Source organism: Vigna unguiculata, chromosome 10 (assembly GCF_037176805.1).
Source record: "Vigna unguiculata cultivar grain cowpea cultivar isolate G323 ecotype 2 chromosome 10, ASM3717680v1, whole genome shotgun sequence".
NCBI classification, from domain to species: domain Eukaryota; kingdom Viridiplantae; phylum Streptophyta; class Magnoliopsida; order Fabales; family Fabaceae; genus Vigna; species Vigna unguiculata.
Window position 1 is genome coordinate 47,891,349 of NC_140801.1, and position 13,813 is coordinate 47,905,161.

The 13,813-nt window shown below is 29.1% G+C and overlaps 2 protein-coding genes across 2 annotated transcripts; both read right to left on the minus strand.

Moving 5' to 3' along the window:
- Positions 1-806: 806 nt before the first annotated feature.
- Positions 807-6,340, minus strand: LOC146883380 (uncharacterized). Its single transcript, XM_085668226.1, has 2 exons — positions 6,008-6,340; positions 807-1,407 (listed from the first exon to the last, which is right to left on the minus strand). Exons 1-2 carry the CDS (start codon positions 6,323-6,325, stop codon positions 853-855), a joined length of 873 nt encoding a protein of 290 aa, XP_085524352.1. The 5' UTR covers positions 6,326-6,340; the 3' UTR covers positions 807-852.
- A 40-nt stretch (positions 6,341-6,380) lies between these two features.
- On the minus strand, positions 6,381-11,150 carry LOC146883381 (uncharacterized). Its single transcript, XM_085667528.1, has 6 exons — positions 11,097-11,150; positions 10,302-10,591; positions 9,791-10,232; positions 7,302-7,949; positions 6,522-6,802; positions 6,381-6,435 (listed from the first exon to the last, which is right to left on the minus strand). The coding sequence occupies exons 1-6, from the start codon at positions 11,148-11,150 to the stop codon at positions 6,381-6,383; spliced, it is 1,770 nt and encodes a 589-aa protein (XP_085523654.1).
- Positions 11,151-13,813: the final 2,663 nt, after the last annotated feature.

Here is a 13,813-nt window from a genome sequence, read left to right on the forward strand (position 1 = left end):
TAGACACTATTTCTTCAATTGATTTACACCATATTATCTCCATTCTTTGGAGTTGAGCCAAACTTTTGGCGGTTGAAGATGTGAACAAATATGACAAGTTATCACAATTTTCTACTTTTAAACATATCAGATTTGAGAAAGACACTGTGCATGTTACCAAGTTTTCTAAACTGGAACAACTAATGACTTCAAAAGTTTCTATATTTCTGACAAAGGGCTCAGTCCAAGAGTTCTCTAACCCAATGGAAACTAGCTCCCCAAGAGACTCCAAGCGTAATTCTTTGAGCTGTAAGAGAAGTTCACTATTATTAGGTCTTTGATAGCAGAAAATCAGCTTGAAGGAACTACTACACACCACAAGCTTCTCTACATATGGCAACTTCGTAGAAATCCATACTCCGGAAATTCATCACACTCAATATCAAAGCACAGAGTAAGAACTTTTATCTTGTGTAAAAGGTTTCTCTGAAATTCTCCATTCACAATCATATTCAATTCATTTTCACCCACTGTCAGATGCTGTAAGTTGGGTGTAATTAGCTACAAAGAGAAACCAATAGTGAATTAACAGAAGTTTACCACAGCCATAGATTCGGCTCTCTCTATATTGAGATTGTGAACTTTCATGCTAAAATAAAGCTGATATTAAAAAAAAAAAAAGCCTATTAAAAAAAACAAAAACAGATGAACTAGCCAGTCCAGGTTGCTACTAATAAGGCGGTACCCTATGTTCTCAAACGATTTTGAGTTTAAAATTATTGTTTAGATGAAAAGTTTGATAAATGAGATGAATAGTGTTCGTACGTGAAGAAAATAATGAAAAAACTTTGGATGGTTGGTAGGAGAATACTTTTAACACATGATATATGATACAATATGCATGTACAAGAATGTATGTAATTGACTTGGAAATAATTCCCAAACCTCAAATATTGGTGTTGAATCATGAATGCAAGACATAGTATTATGCTTGAACTTGGGCAAATCCCATAGTGTCAATGATGTCACACCGGGAAACATAAGCTTGGGATTTGTTTGTTTTGGATGATCTGGATTGGCCTCTGTAACAATTTGAGCAGTATCTTCATTCCAAACAGTTTCCAGATTTGGCAGCTTCCATAAAACCAAACTCTTGAGAGGAAAAGTGGTTGTGTCTTGTGTTGTACATTTGACATCAAATATGGTTTTGACAGAATCACAGTTTCGAACTTCCAATGTTTGCAATTGAGGTAATAAAGGAAGCAAAGTGAAGGGGAGTACATATGATAGAAATTGACACCCATTGACAATCAAGGTTTCCAAGTCTCTGAAGAAAAAGTGTGGGATGTGCAGAGAGACACGCCATATCTCTTGTAGATCTGCCCTGTCTCTGAACTCAAGACTCCGTAGCCAAGCCCATGATCCTCTCTTTCGAAATCACCACATGTAAACGAATAAATAAAAATATGAATTTAATCTATTACAAGGATAAACAAATATTTATTTTTAACAATTTTCTAGAAGTATGATATGCATCGCCAACTTTATTTATAATTAATTATTCAGAAACGTACCGAAGAACTTTAATATTTTTTCTTTCCAAATTACATTTTTATTAAAAAAATTATATTTGAAAACAAGGTAAAATTTGAGTTAGATTTAACTCTATTTAATTTTCGTCAAAATTGAAATTCGTTTCCACGGTCAACCTTCATTAAAAATTATATAATTTGCTTTGGCAATTTAAGCATAGAAGTTAACTATAAAAATTCTAACTATTTTATAATTAACTTTGTCTTTGTTTTAATTGAATTCTAAAGTTTTTAAAATCATTATGTTCTGTTATTTTTATGTAACACTATCCTTTTAAGTTTAGGAATTTAATTAAATAAATATTAACTTAAAGGTTTAATAGAATTTTTTTTTCAATTTAATTTTTGTCGGAATTATTCAATACCATCTTTTAACTTTTTCTTTTTAATGTAATCATTTTTTTTTTTGTTAAAAGATTCAATATCATTTCTTCCCTTAAAGTGAGAAACATCATGAATAATAGGTGACAGTGAAATATTGGTGTCATATTAAATAACTTAGTCACATTGGACAATGTGTGACACAGATATATCTTCTGTAGCTTTTACGTTTATGATTTTCTGTTTTTATGTTATCGATAGAGATATGGTTAATATCTTTTGTTATTTATTATGTTTATGATTTTTTTGTTTTTATGCTGCTTTTAATTTTTTATTTTTTATGGGTTGAATATTTTTATATATTTAATGTCTTTCTTTAATAAAGGCAGCAAATATTGATTTAATAAAAATGTTATTAAGGTTATCTTTTATCAAATTCTCTTCTCCAATATACTTATATGATTATATGATATCAGATTAGTCTTGCTTTATTGTTCTCGTCCTCTCTCGTTTTTTCATGTCCTCTCTCGTTTTTTCATGACCACTTCTCAATTGGATTATCTCACCAATCTAACAAATCTCCTTTTATGTTTTAATGTTATTCTATTTTTTTATTTTATTTGATATTTTAGGTTTTATTCGATAAAAGTGTAAAAGATAAATATGTGAATTATATTTTACAAATAATTGAAAATCTTAGAAAATTGAGAAAATTATGAACATAATAAGTGGAATATTGAATAGTCAAAGATTATTAACAATATCAGATATCTACAAGTTGGTTAGTCAAATTACAAGTCAAGTAGCTAATTTTCTCATTCACGAAGTTAGGTGTAATGTATTCTTAATTCTATATGAATTATTCATTTGATGTAATTTTTTTCTATAATCTCTTATGTTTTATTCTTTTTTAACTGCATATTATATGAATTTTGCACATGCGAGAGTCTATACAATGGTCCAAAAGATAGTTCGGAAGCCTAGATTATCATCTTTAACTGCATGTTCTAGATATGGTGCAAATGTGAGAGTATTGGTTGATAAAAAAGATAGTTTAGAAAATCTGGGTAGGATAAAACAACTTTTGATTTCACATGTTAGACATAGATGCGGTCATTGATCATTCTTAAGCATCAACATATTGGTCATTAATGCAAACGTAATAGGAAAAATTGCTAGACATAAAGTTTTAATTATTATAGCTTAGGCTTGTCTACAATGAAATCGAGGCATGTTACGAACTATATGAGTATGAGAGATGGAAATAATAGTATATTGTTTGTTGTTTTTACTTTGAATGAAATCATAAAACCCAATCTCGATAAAATTTTTATCTTATATTTTTCTCAATCAAATTTGCTTTCATGGTGTAAATTCCTTTTATTCATTATATAATTTAATTATGAGTTTATTTTACATTTAAAGCAACAATGTCTTTCTATTCTCGACCCTTATCGTAATCAACTAATTAATTTAAACTACATTAGTATCCGTGGGATACAATATCTGAACTTGTCCACTATATTCTTTATACGATTTGATATATTTGTCAATTTCGTAACAAGTTTTTGACAGCATTGTCAGGAATTAAAGTTGGTTTAGTTTAATTGTGTTCGTATAGGTTTGTATTTAAAAAAAAAAAAGAGTTTTTTTTCTTTTTATATTCATTGTAACAGCACAAATCATACATCTAATAATTGCTGGATAAAACATGGTTATCCTCCAAACTATCATCAAAAAGAGAATAAAACTACTCATCCAAAGTTGTCAGTTAGTGTGGTTGATTATGCTCCTACTGTTACTGATGATACTCCTGTCGTTACGAATGATCACAATGATGTTCAACATGGTTTCTCTAAAGAGCACTATGCAACCCTCCTTGCTTTAATTCAACAATCACGGCTTGTTTTACCTTATTAGTGGTTGCACTATGAATAAATCAGACTCCAATATTAATTTAAATTTGTTCTGTTTTAGTCAATAATACTATTTCTTGTATTTTGTGACACATGAAACTTGACCATCATTCTAATAAAATTTTACAAATTCTTACTTCACAAAATTCTTCCATTACTTACTTTGTTGTTACTACTTGTTATGCATGTGTCTGTGCGAAACAGAAACGTTTGCCATATAGTAGCTAGGTTTTAAATATTTTCTAACGATTGTTGATCACTTCAGTCGTTTTACCATACAGTACTAGTATTACCAAAACTATTCACTTCTTTGAACTTATTCATATTTATATTTGAAGTTATTTTTCCGCAATTTCTTTGATGGTTTTAAATGTTTTGTAACCATTGTTGATAATTTCAGTCACTTTACTTCGATTCTTTTTTCTGAAAAAATAAAACTGATGTCCGCACATGCTTCAGCATTTTATCCTTTTCATAGAAAATCAATTTTCATGCAAACTAAAAAAGTTAGGTCAAATAACAGCAAAGAATTTTTGTTTAATAAATTTTAACAAAACAAGGATATTTCTCATGAAATCCCCTGTGTTGCCACTCCTTAACAGAATGAGGTTGTCGAAAACATCAACACTTTCTAAATGTGTGTTGAGCTCTTCTTTTTCTATCATATTTACCTAATATTTTTTGGACTTTATTCTTTTAAGCTTGTTGTTCATATTATTAATTAGTAATTATTAATTGTTTACCTACTCCTTTTCTACAAAACAAATCACCTTGTGAGATTGTTTGTTCCATCCAACCTGATTTTTCCAACCTCAAGTTTTTTTGTTGTTTATCATATGTTTTTTCAACTACTGCTAACAAAACTAAATTGTACTATCTATGTATCCCGATATACATATAAAAACATCTAGGTATATGTCTAAGAGTAACATCGGAAAAATATTAAAGTTTTATTTGTACCTTTATTTGTGTAAGAAAAATGTATTCATATTTGGTATATATTTAAATTGTATTTTGAAAGATTGTGTGCTTTTAATAAGCCATTGTTGTATTTATATTACACTTTAATATTTTGTGATACAATATATTTTATTTATTTTAAAATTAGGAAAAAGACAATTCTATTCAAGACTTTTTAAGATAAATAAATGTAAATGTTCTATATTTTGGAATATAAAAAACTTTTCTATATTTAAATTATTGAAACATTTATTTTTATATTATAAAACTGTAAGTTGTATTTTTTATTGATATTCTAGTTCATATATTACTCATAAATAAAATAAAGGTCACAAAACTCAGAAGAATAAAGAACAATTTATTAAAATATAAAGGGTTAAATATGTTTTTGGTCCCTTAATTTTCAGTAAATTTTGGAATTAGTTTATTTCGAAACTTTAGACCAATTTAGTCCTTCATATTTTAAAATACGTGGATTTAGTCCTTTTAATCAAATTTTGTTAAGTTTATTTGACATTTCAAACACATTTCATAATAGTATTTGACTTAACATTGAAGTAAAAATGTGTCAAACAGAATAAACAACTCAAATAAAATCTTGAAATGCGTATGAAACATCAAATAAACCTAATAAAATTTGATTAAAATGACTAAATACACGTATTTTGAAAGATGAAGGACTAAATTAGTCTAAAGTTTCGAAATGGATTAATTCCAAAATTAACTGAAAGTTAAGGGACCAAAAACATATTTAATCCAAATATAAATGATATCTATTCAAAATCTAATAGATTGTTGTTACTAAGTAATAAGGGATAGTAAGTTTCTTTTTTAGAGCTAGTGAAAGTGTAATTTGTATACTTCAAGAGTGGATAATTACAATTTCTATAAAACAATTTAACATGACAGTAATCAAAGCCTTATTTAGTTACTTTTTTTTTTCTTTATTTAAGAAAATAAAAATGATTTAACATACTACTTAGTCTCAATTTGGAAGTTATTAGGATTTATCCGGATAAATCTATAAATTTTTTAACCTGAAAAACACATTATATCTTCTTTTTTTCGTTCCTTACTAATAAGCCTGACTATGGGGCCCTAGAGTCAAACTCATAAGATATCATTATTGACCTATCTAAGTTATTTCTTGAAGATATAGTAAATACATTACACAATTTCCACATAGGACTCAGACATGTATTATAAATGTTCAATAAATAAAAAATATTAAAGACGTACCTTTATAAATTCCTTCCTCATAGTAGAGTTGAGATCAGTTTTCAATGGAATGGCCTTTGATGATCGTTGAAGTATAACTTGAATCAACTTGTCTGCCTCTAGCGTACCTGGACATAAAGTTATCATCTCGCTGCAAGATGTTACTGAAAGTTCCTCCAAGGATGGGAAACTTAAACTCCCTCTGTACAACCTTCTCAGCTTCCATAAACCTTCAAGATTCAAACAACAGAGCTGCGGAAACGTTATCTCATCCTCTGATCCCTCCACATCCTCCTTACACACTATCTCTTCGATTGATTCACAATATGTTATCTCCATTCTTTGAAGTTGACCCAAACTTTTGGCTGTTGAGGACGTGAACAAATATGATAAGCTATCGCAACCTTTTACTTTCAAACATGTCAGATTGGAGAAAGACACTGTGCATGCTACCAAGCTTTTTAAACTTGAACAGCTAATGACTTCAAAGGTTTCTAGATTTTTGACAAAGGACTTGGTCCAAGAGTTCTCTAACCCAATAGAAACCAGCTCTCCAAGGGACTTCAAGTGTAATTCTTTAAACTGTAATAGAAGTCCACCATAATCCACATTATTAGGACTTTGACAGCATAACATCTCCTTCAAGGAACCATCACACACCATAAGCTTCTCTATATTGGCAACCTGATCTAGAATTTCATGTCCAAATACTTCCGAAAGGGAGCAGAGAGTAAGAACTTTTAAGTTGTCTAAGAGGCTTCTCTCAAATTCTCCTCGCAAAATCATCTTCACTCCATTTTTCCCCAGTAACAGGCACTTGTAATAACCAAGAAAAACACAATCCAAAGCTGGTTAGGACTGTTGTAATGGTTTCTATGCAGAGGAAAATGAGTTAAAAAGTTCTTTAAATCTTAGGAGACTGTTAATAAAGATTGTGGAAGCATGAACACATGATATATTATAAAGTAGAATAGCGTAATCTATTCATATTGAAAAATGATAAACAACTATAGGAGGGACAAAAAATTCTGGTTATGATTTGTGTGTTCTTCCCTCCCATTTATATTAATCATCTCAAATTCGGAATTCCAAATTCTCAATCTTTTTTAAACTCACTCTGCTTGTGTATAGCAGAGAAACCAAAAGAAGAAACGGAAAACAATAAGAAATGAGAAACCTAAGGCCTAAGGGAAACATACTGTTCCCATTCACGAAGTACTATTTTTGAATTTGATCTAGATCTTTCATTTTGGAATATTCAATTTGCAGATACTGATCCAATTATGAACAACAAGAAGCAGCTAAAAAATAATACCTTTTGAGTACCGAGTTGATTCTTAGTATGTGAATCTAGAGGCGTATAAATGTCCGACTTGAGTGAGCAGTAGTAAAAATACTTGAACTTGGTCAAACCCCATATTTTCAATGATCTTACGCAGGGACATGGAGACGTAAGCTCTAGACTTTGGTCCGTGTTATCCTCTGCAACAATAGTCATCAATCCTTCACAGTCTTTCACCACTAGATTTTCAAGTTCCACAATATCTCTGGCTACTGATACTGGAAAGACGGTTTTAAGGCATTTACAATCCTCAATATTTACTTCTCGTAAATGGTGCATACTAAGAATTCCATGAGGATTTTCATTCCAAACATTCTTCAGATTTGGCAGTTTGAATAAAAATAAATTCTTCAGAGGAAAAGTAACTAATGTATCTTGTGTTGCACATTTGACATCAAATATGGTTTTGACAGAATCACAGTTTTCAACTTTCAATATCTCCAATTTGGGTAATGAAGAAAGTAAATGGAAGGGTAGCACTGCATCTGATAAAAACCGGCAGTCATTCACTTTCAATGTGGTGAGCCCACTGAAACACAAGTCGGGGATATGTAGTGAGCCATTCCATATCTCTTGTAGCTCTGGCTTACTTTTGAGATCAAGTTGCACAAGTTCTGATATCTGCACGTACGTGTGCAAAAAAATAAATTAAAATATGAAATTTATTATTTATAAGAGCCAATGGTATATTTTAGATTAGTAATCTACAAACATAAAAATATTAAATAATTTTTTAATATTACGGAAAAGCCTAGTTGACTTATGTTTTCTACTGAATTATGTTTTCTAATTTATATTACTCGACTTTTCAAGACCTTCCAAACAAGTTAAGAATCGAGATTTTGTAGTTTTACTTCGTTATTTATAGTAATAAAAATTGTATTGTGGAAACAGTTCAAGGAAACACGTGAGCAATGCTCCCACTTCTAAGCAAGAGAAATTAATCTTATGTACAGTAGATGGTTTGATACCATCAATGAAGACAAACAATCTGTTCAAGACAGACAATATTGTACCTGACGATCTTGAACTATCACATATATTATAACATTAGACTATCTGGGAACTTTATCAAGATTTTATTAGGTCAATTTTTATAAATTTCTATCTTGGTTTGATAACGCCATTTTCTATCTTTTATCGGTGTTTAGTTTTGAAAATAAAATCAACTTTTTCATAGTTTTTATCTTGTTTAATCTTCAAGTTTATCTTATTTTTGTATTGTTTTGTATTAGGAAGCAAATATGGTGGATTAAAACAAACTGAAACTCAAAAAGGCATGATTCGACAAGAAATAATGACTTTTAGACAAATATCCACACTATGGGCACTAGAATCACACCCAGTGCTGTAAACATGAAGAAAAGGACTCACCTATAAGGTACTATTATCATGGATCACCACCATTGGACACCAGCTTGAATCGCTGGGCGAGCTGGCTATTCTCTGGACAAAAATGACAACTCAAACATGCAATATTCGATTCACTGGACAAAAATATGGCTCGTCTAGCAAATTACAAGTCAAAGAACATCGATATTTAGGCTTTGCTAGGCGAGAATGAAGCCATTGGTCAAGAATGTTGACCTTGATATGCAAATATGGATATTTAATTATATTTTTATGAGAGTTTTAGGAGATTTCTCATTTTACAAGAAGAAAAACACCTTGAGTGATTGTGAGATTCTCTTGGAGGTTACTAGGGGTCCTAGAAGGTTCTCCCTTCTCCTTCTAGGGTTTTCTTCTTCATATAGGGAGGTTTTGTCAATTTTGGGTTCGAGATGATGATGAGCAACGAAATTAGAGGTGAAGATACAAATGAGAGGGCCATTGCTTCTTTATGATTCAAATTTCTTTTCTATCCTTTAATTTTTTAATAAAATCCAAGGTTCTCCACATGGGAAAATTATGTCTATTTATTAAGATTATATATAAAACATTGAATTTTTGTGTAAAATTATGTTGTTTATATACACATATATATATATATATATATATATATATATATATATATATATATAATCAAATAATAAGAGAGTTTGAGTTTAGTTCCACACCAGATATTAGCTATTCATTCTATTTCTGCAATCTTCCTAACGACAAAATATATATATATATATATATATATATATATATATATATATATATATATATATATATATATATATATATATACCTCGGTTGCACTTTATGGGAAAACAATTTTCATAATTTTTATGAGAAGGCAGTAAACTGTTATTCAAAATTAAAATGAATATGTCCGAGTCATATAGACATGAATGAGAGGTTAACTTAATTTTTTAGATTATTTAGAAAAATAAAAATAATTTATCCTGCTTCTCTGATTTGGGAGTTATTTAGAAGGCAGCGTCATAAATTGAATGACCATCGTACTGAGGTTCTAACAACAGTGTAACGACAAAAATCATGACAATGTTCAATTAAAAATGTGAAACACATACCTTTTTCAAATATTTCTTCTGTATAGTAGAATTGAGATCAGGTTGTAATGCTTCAGGGAATTCTCCAAGTTTAACTTGAGATAACTTGCCTTCCTTTAGAGTACCTAGACATAAAGTTGCCATCTTCTCGCAATCTGTTATTGACATTTTCTCCAAGCATGGGAAACTTAAACTTCCTCTGTAGAACCTTCTAAGGTTTTCTAAATATTTAAGATTCAAAAATCTGAGCTTCGAAAATATTATTTCATCCTCATTTGGTCCCTCCTCCTCCCTGTACACTATCTCTTCAATTGATTCACAATAGTTTACCTTCATTTTTTTGAGTTGACCCAAACTCTTGGCTGTTGAGGATGAGAACAAATGTGACAAACTTTTGCAATTTTCTACTTTCAAATATGTCAGATTGGAGAAAGATACTTTGCATGTTACCAAACCTTTTAAACTCTCGCAACCAATGACTGTAAAGGTTTCTAGGTTTCTCACAAAGGTATCAGTCCAAGAGTTCTCTAACCCAATAGAAACCAACTCTCCAAGGTTCTCCAATCGTAATTCTTTCAGTTTTAATAGAAGATCACTGTAATTCACATTATTAGGACTTTCACAGCAGAACATCTCTTTCAAAGAACCGTAACATACCACAAGCTTCTCTATATTGGGCACTTGTTCTAGAATTTCATGTCGAAGTACAACCGACAGAGACTGGATAATAAGAAACTTTAAGTTGTGGAAGAGGTTTCTCTGAAATTCTCCACGCAAAATCATCTCTATTCCATTTTCCCACAGTGACAAGCATTTAAATGACTGACAAAAAGCACAAGCAAAAACAAGTTATGGCAATTAGAGACCCATCTCTTTCGTATAATGACATAAATAAAATTTTGTGCTGAAAGATTCCTAATAGGTAATAATTTGTGTCAAATTAACTACGTGATGCTAAAAGATTGTTTATGGAGGTTGGAGTACCATTACGGCATGATATATCATAAAGTATGATGGTTTGCCTAAGAATCATTGTAATTGTTCTGAAATCATCTTTTTGTTGATATCATGAATGTATATTTATGCTTTTAATTTTATAAATTAATGTTGTTAAACTTTATTCAATCAGACAGGACGTTAAATTAGTGAATTTTAGGCCTGTGGTTTAATCAGAACTCAGTTAGAGTCGGATCAACTTTAATACAATATTATTATTTTAATTTTTTAATGCAAGAATATAATATACGGATTATAACTAATTTAGTACTACATATCTAATTCCCATTCACCTTATGTCCTCGTAATAGTTTATTTAACACATATGCACCCATAGTTGATCTAATTCTCCAATAGGGTTGTCAAAGTTGTCAAAGTGAGTCATTCTAATTCACACGACTTCATCATAGGTTGAGTTAAAAATGAGTTACTTCAACCTGACTCACTCTTTAATAAATCACAAATTTTGTAACCAGACTCAACCCACCACAAATTGGTAGGTTAGTTGGTTGACTCAAAGATGTTTTGTTCTTCCAATTTATTTTCTATATTTATTGTAGTACAATAAAAATATTGACCATATATTTTTTGTTTAGTAGCACAATCAAAGTGCTCATATATTTCACCAAACATTATTATAAATATACTAGTTGAAAATTAAATGTCAACTACATAACTTTACAAACAAATAAATTAAACATAAAAAATATTCAAACATTATTCAAGGATATTTTAGTATTTAAAAGAATAAAAATGTCAAGGACTCGAACCCACAGTTATGGATAGGGTTGGACATAATTTACTAAACTATACTAAACTATAGTTAATTGTACTATATTAAACTAAAATATATTGAACTATTCATAATAATAATTGAACTGTATTATAAAATAGTTCAGTTTTAAGAAACTAAACTTATGTTAAGTTAACAAAGTTAACTATTGAACTATAGTAAATTGAAAGAGCAAAATACCTCAAATAAAATATTGGTATTAAGATAAGAATTGGACTTATGTATTTTGTGTCTTACGTTCTATTCTTTCTCTTTCATATTGAAATATTTATTTTATTTTGTCTTAATTTTTTTCTTTACTCTTTCTTTGAGAAAAATATAAAATTCTATAATTAATTTATTAAAAAAATTATAAATTAATTCAAGATCTTATTTTATTTTGAATAAATTTTACTATGTAATGTTATTTTTATATTATGATTTTACAGAAGTTATTTTTAAAAATTAAATTTTGTGACAGCTAACATTTTTATAATTTTTTATTTATATTCTTAAATATTGAAATTAGTATAATAAATATAAATATTGGTACTAACGTATTTTTTATTTTAAAATCTTATGTAATATTATTTTTTAGTTTTAAAATATTTATTATGTGGCATCAACTTTTTTAAAGAGAATTTATTTTAAAAAATTCTTAAAAATATAAAAAGTTATTGATTCATTGCTTCACGAAATATATTTTAGAACTTCATAAAATTTCTAGAACATTTTTCACACAAATATTAATGAATACAAATGTTTAAAAAAATATTAATTTTGAGAATTTTGTAAAATAAATCCTTTTAAAAAATTTGACGCAACATAATAAACATTGTAAAACTAAAAAGTAATATTACATAAGATTTTGAAATATAAAAAATAAGTTAATATTGATATTTATATTTATTATATTAATTTTAATATTTTAATTACATTTTAAGTTACGGAAAACTTTAATATAAATAAAAAAATTATAAAAATGTTAATTGGTGTATTGAAGTATGATACATATTTTAAGTATTGTTTTCTAAGCACTTTCAAATTATAAACTTTAGATTATTATTGCGTAGTACAATCATATGTAATTAGTGCAATTTGATTCAAAATAGTGTAACTAAGTTCAAAAATAGTGCAATTCAATTCAAAATCAATACAATCCAATTCAAAAATAATATAATTCATTTCAAAAATAGTGAAGTTTATTCAAAATTAGTGCAATTCGGTTCAAAAACGGTTCAAAAACAGTGTAATTAAGTTAAAAATTAGTGCAGTTCAGTTCTGACGTAGTGTAGTTCATAAAACAATTTAGTTTATATTATAGTGCAGTGCAGTTCAGTGCAGTTCAGTCCAGTTTATTTTTAAGAATAACAGTTCAGTTCAGTTCAGTGCATTTCATGCGAACAGTTTTTTAGTTCAGTGCAGTTTTTGGTAGTGCAGTGCAGTTTGGTTTATTTTGCCCAGTCCTAATTATGGATTAAATCCATTTAGAAATCTCTAGTCTCCATTTAGAAATCTCTAGTCTCGTACTACTCAACTTCACCCACCTGCACCACATAGTTTCTGCCACTCTTTGTTGTTTCAGTTGATAATGTCAACACCTTTATATTTGAAATACCTTAACCATTTTCTCACATTACACCAATCCTTATGCAGGTTATCCCATTGAAAACAATCTTTGTATCTTTCACACTCATTAACATTTTATGCATTCCAAATCTATTGACACCGAGCCCATTTCTTATGTTGAGGCTGTCAAGAGTGATTACTGGCTTAAAGTCATGAAAACTAAATAAATTTAGTTCAAGTAACTCAAACTTCCATGCTCACCACTCTTCACAAAAATGCCATTGAGTGTCGTTAGATCTATAAAATAAAGTATAATACTAATGGAAATACACAGTGTATAAAGCACAACCTATTACCAAAGGTTACAAATAGATCGAAGGGTTAGTACCTTGATACATTTTTCCCTGTTGCTAAAATTACTATAGCCTAAAACTTCTCCTACTACCTTAAGTTATTCGATGTCAACAACGCAGCCTTACATGGTGAGCTACAGAAAAATGTTTACATGCATTTACCTTTTGGAATTACTTCCTTTTTTCCAATCAAGTTTACAAACTTCAATGTTCTATATATATGTCTTAAAACAAGCCGACTGACATATTTAGTTAGCACTTATGTTTTCAAATTCACTTTTGTAAGTTTGGAAAAGATATCAAGACATTTAGGATGTTCCGATCCTTTTACAAAATTACATAAATAATTGGATA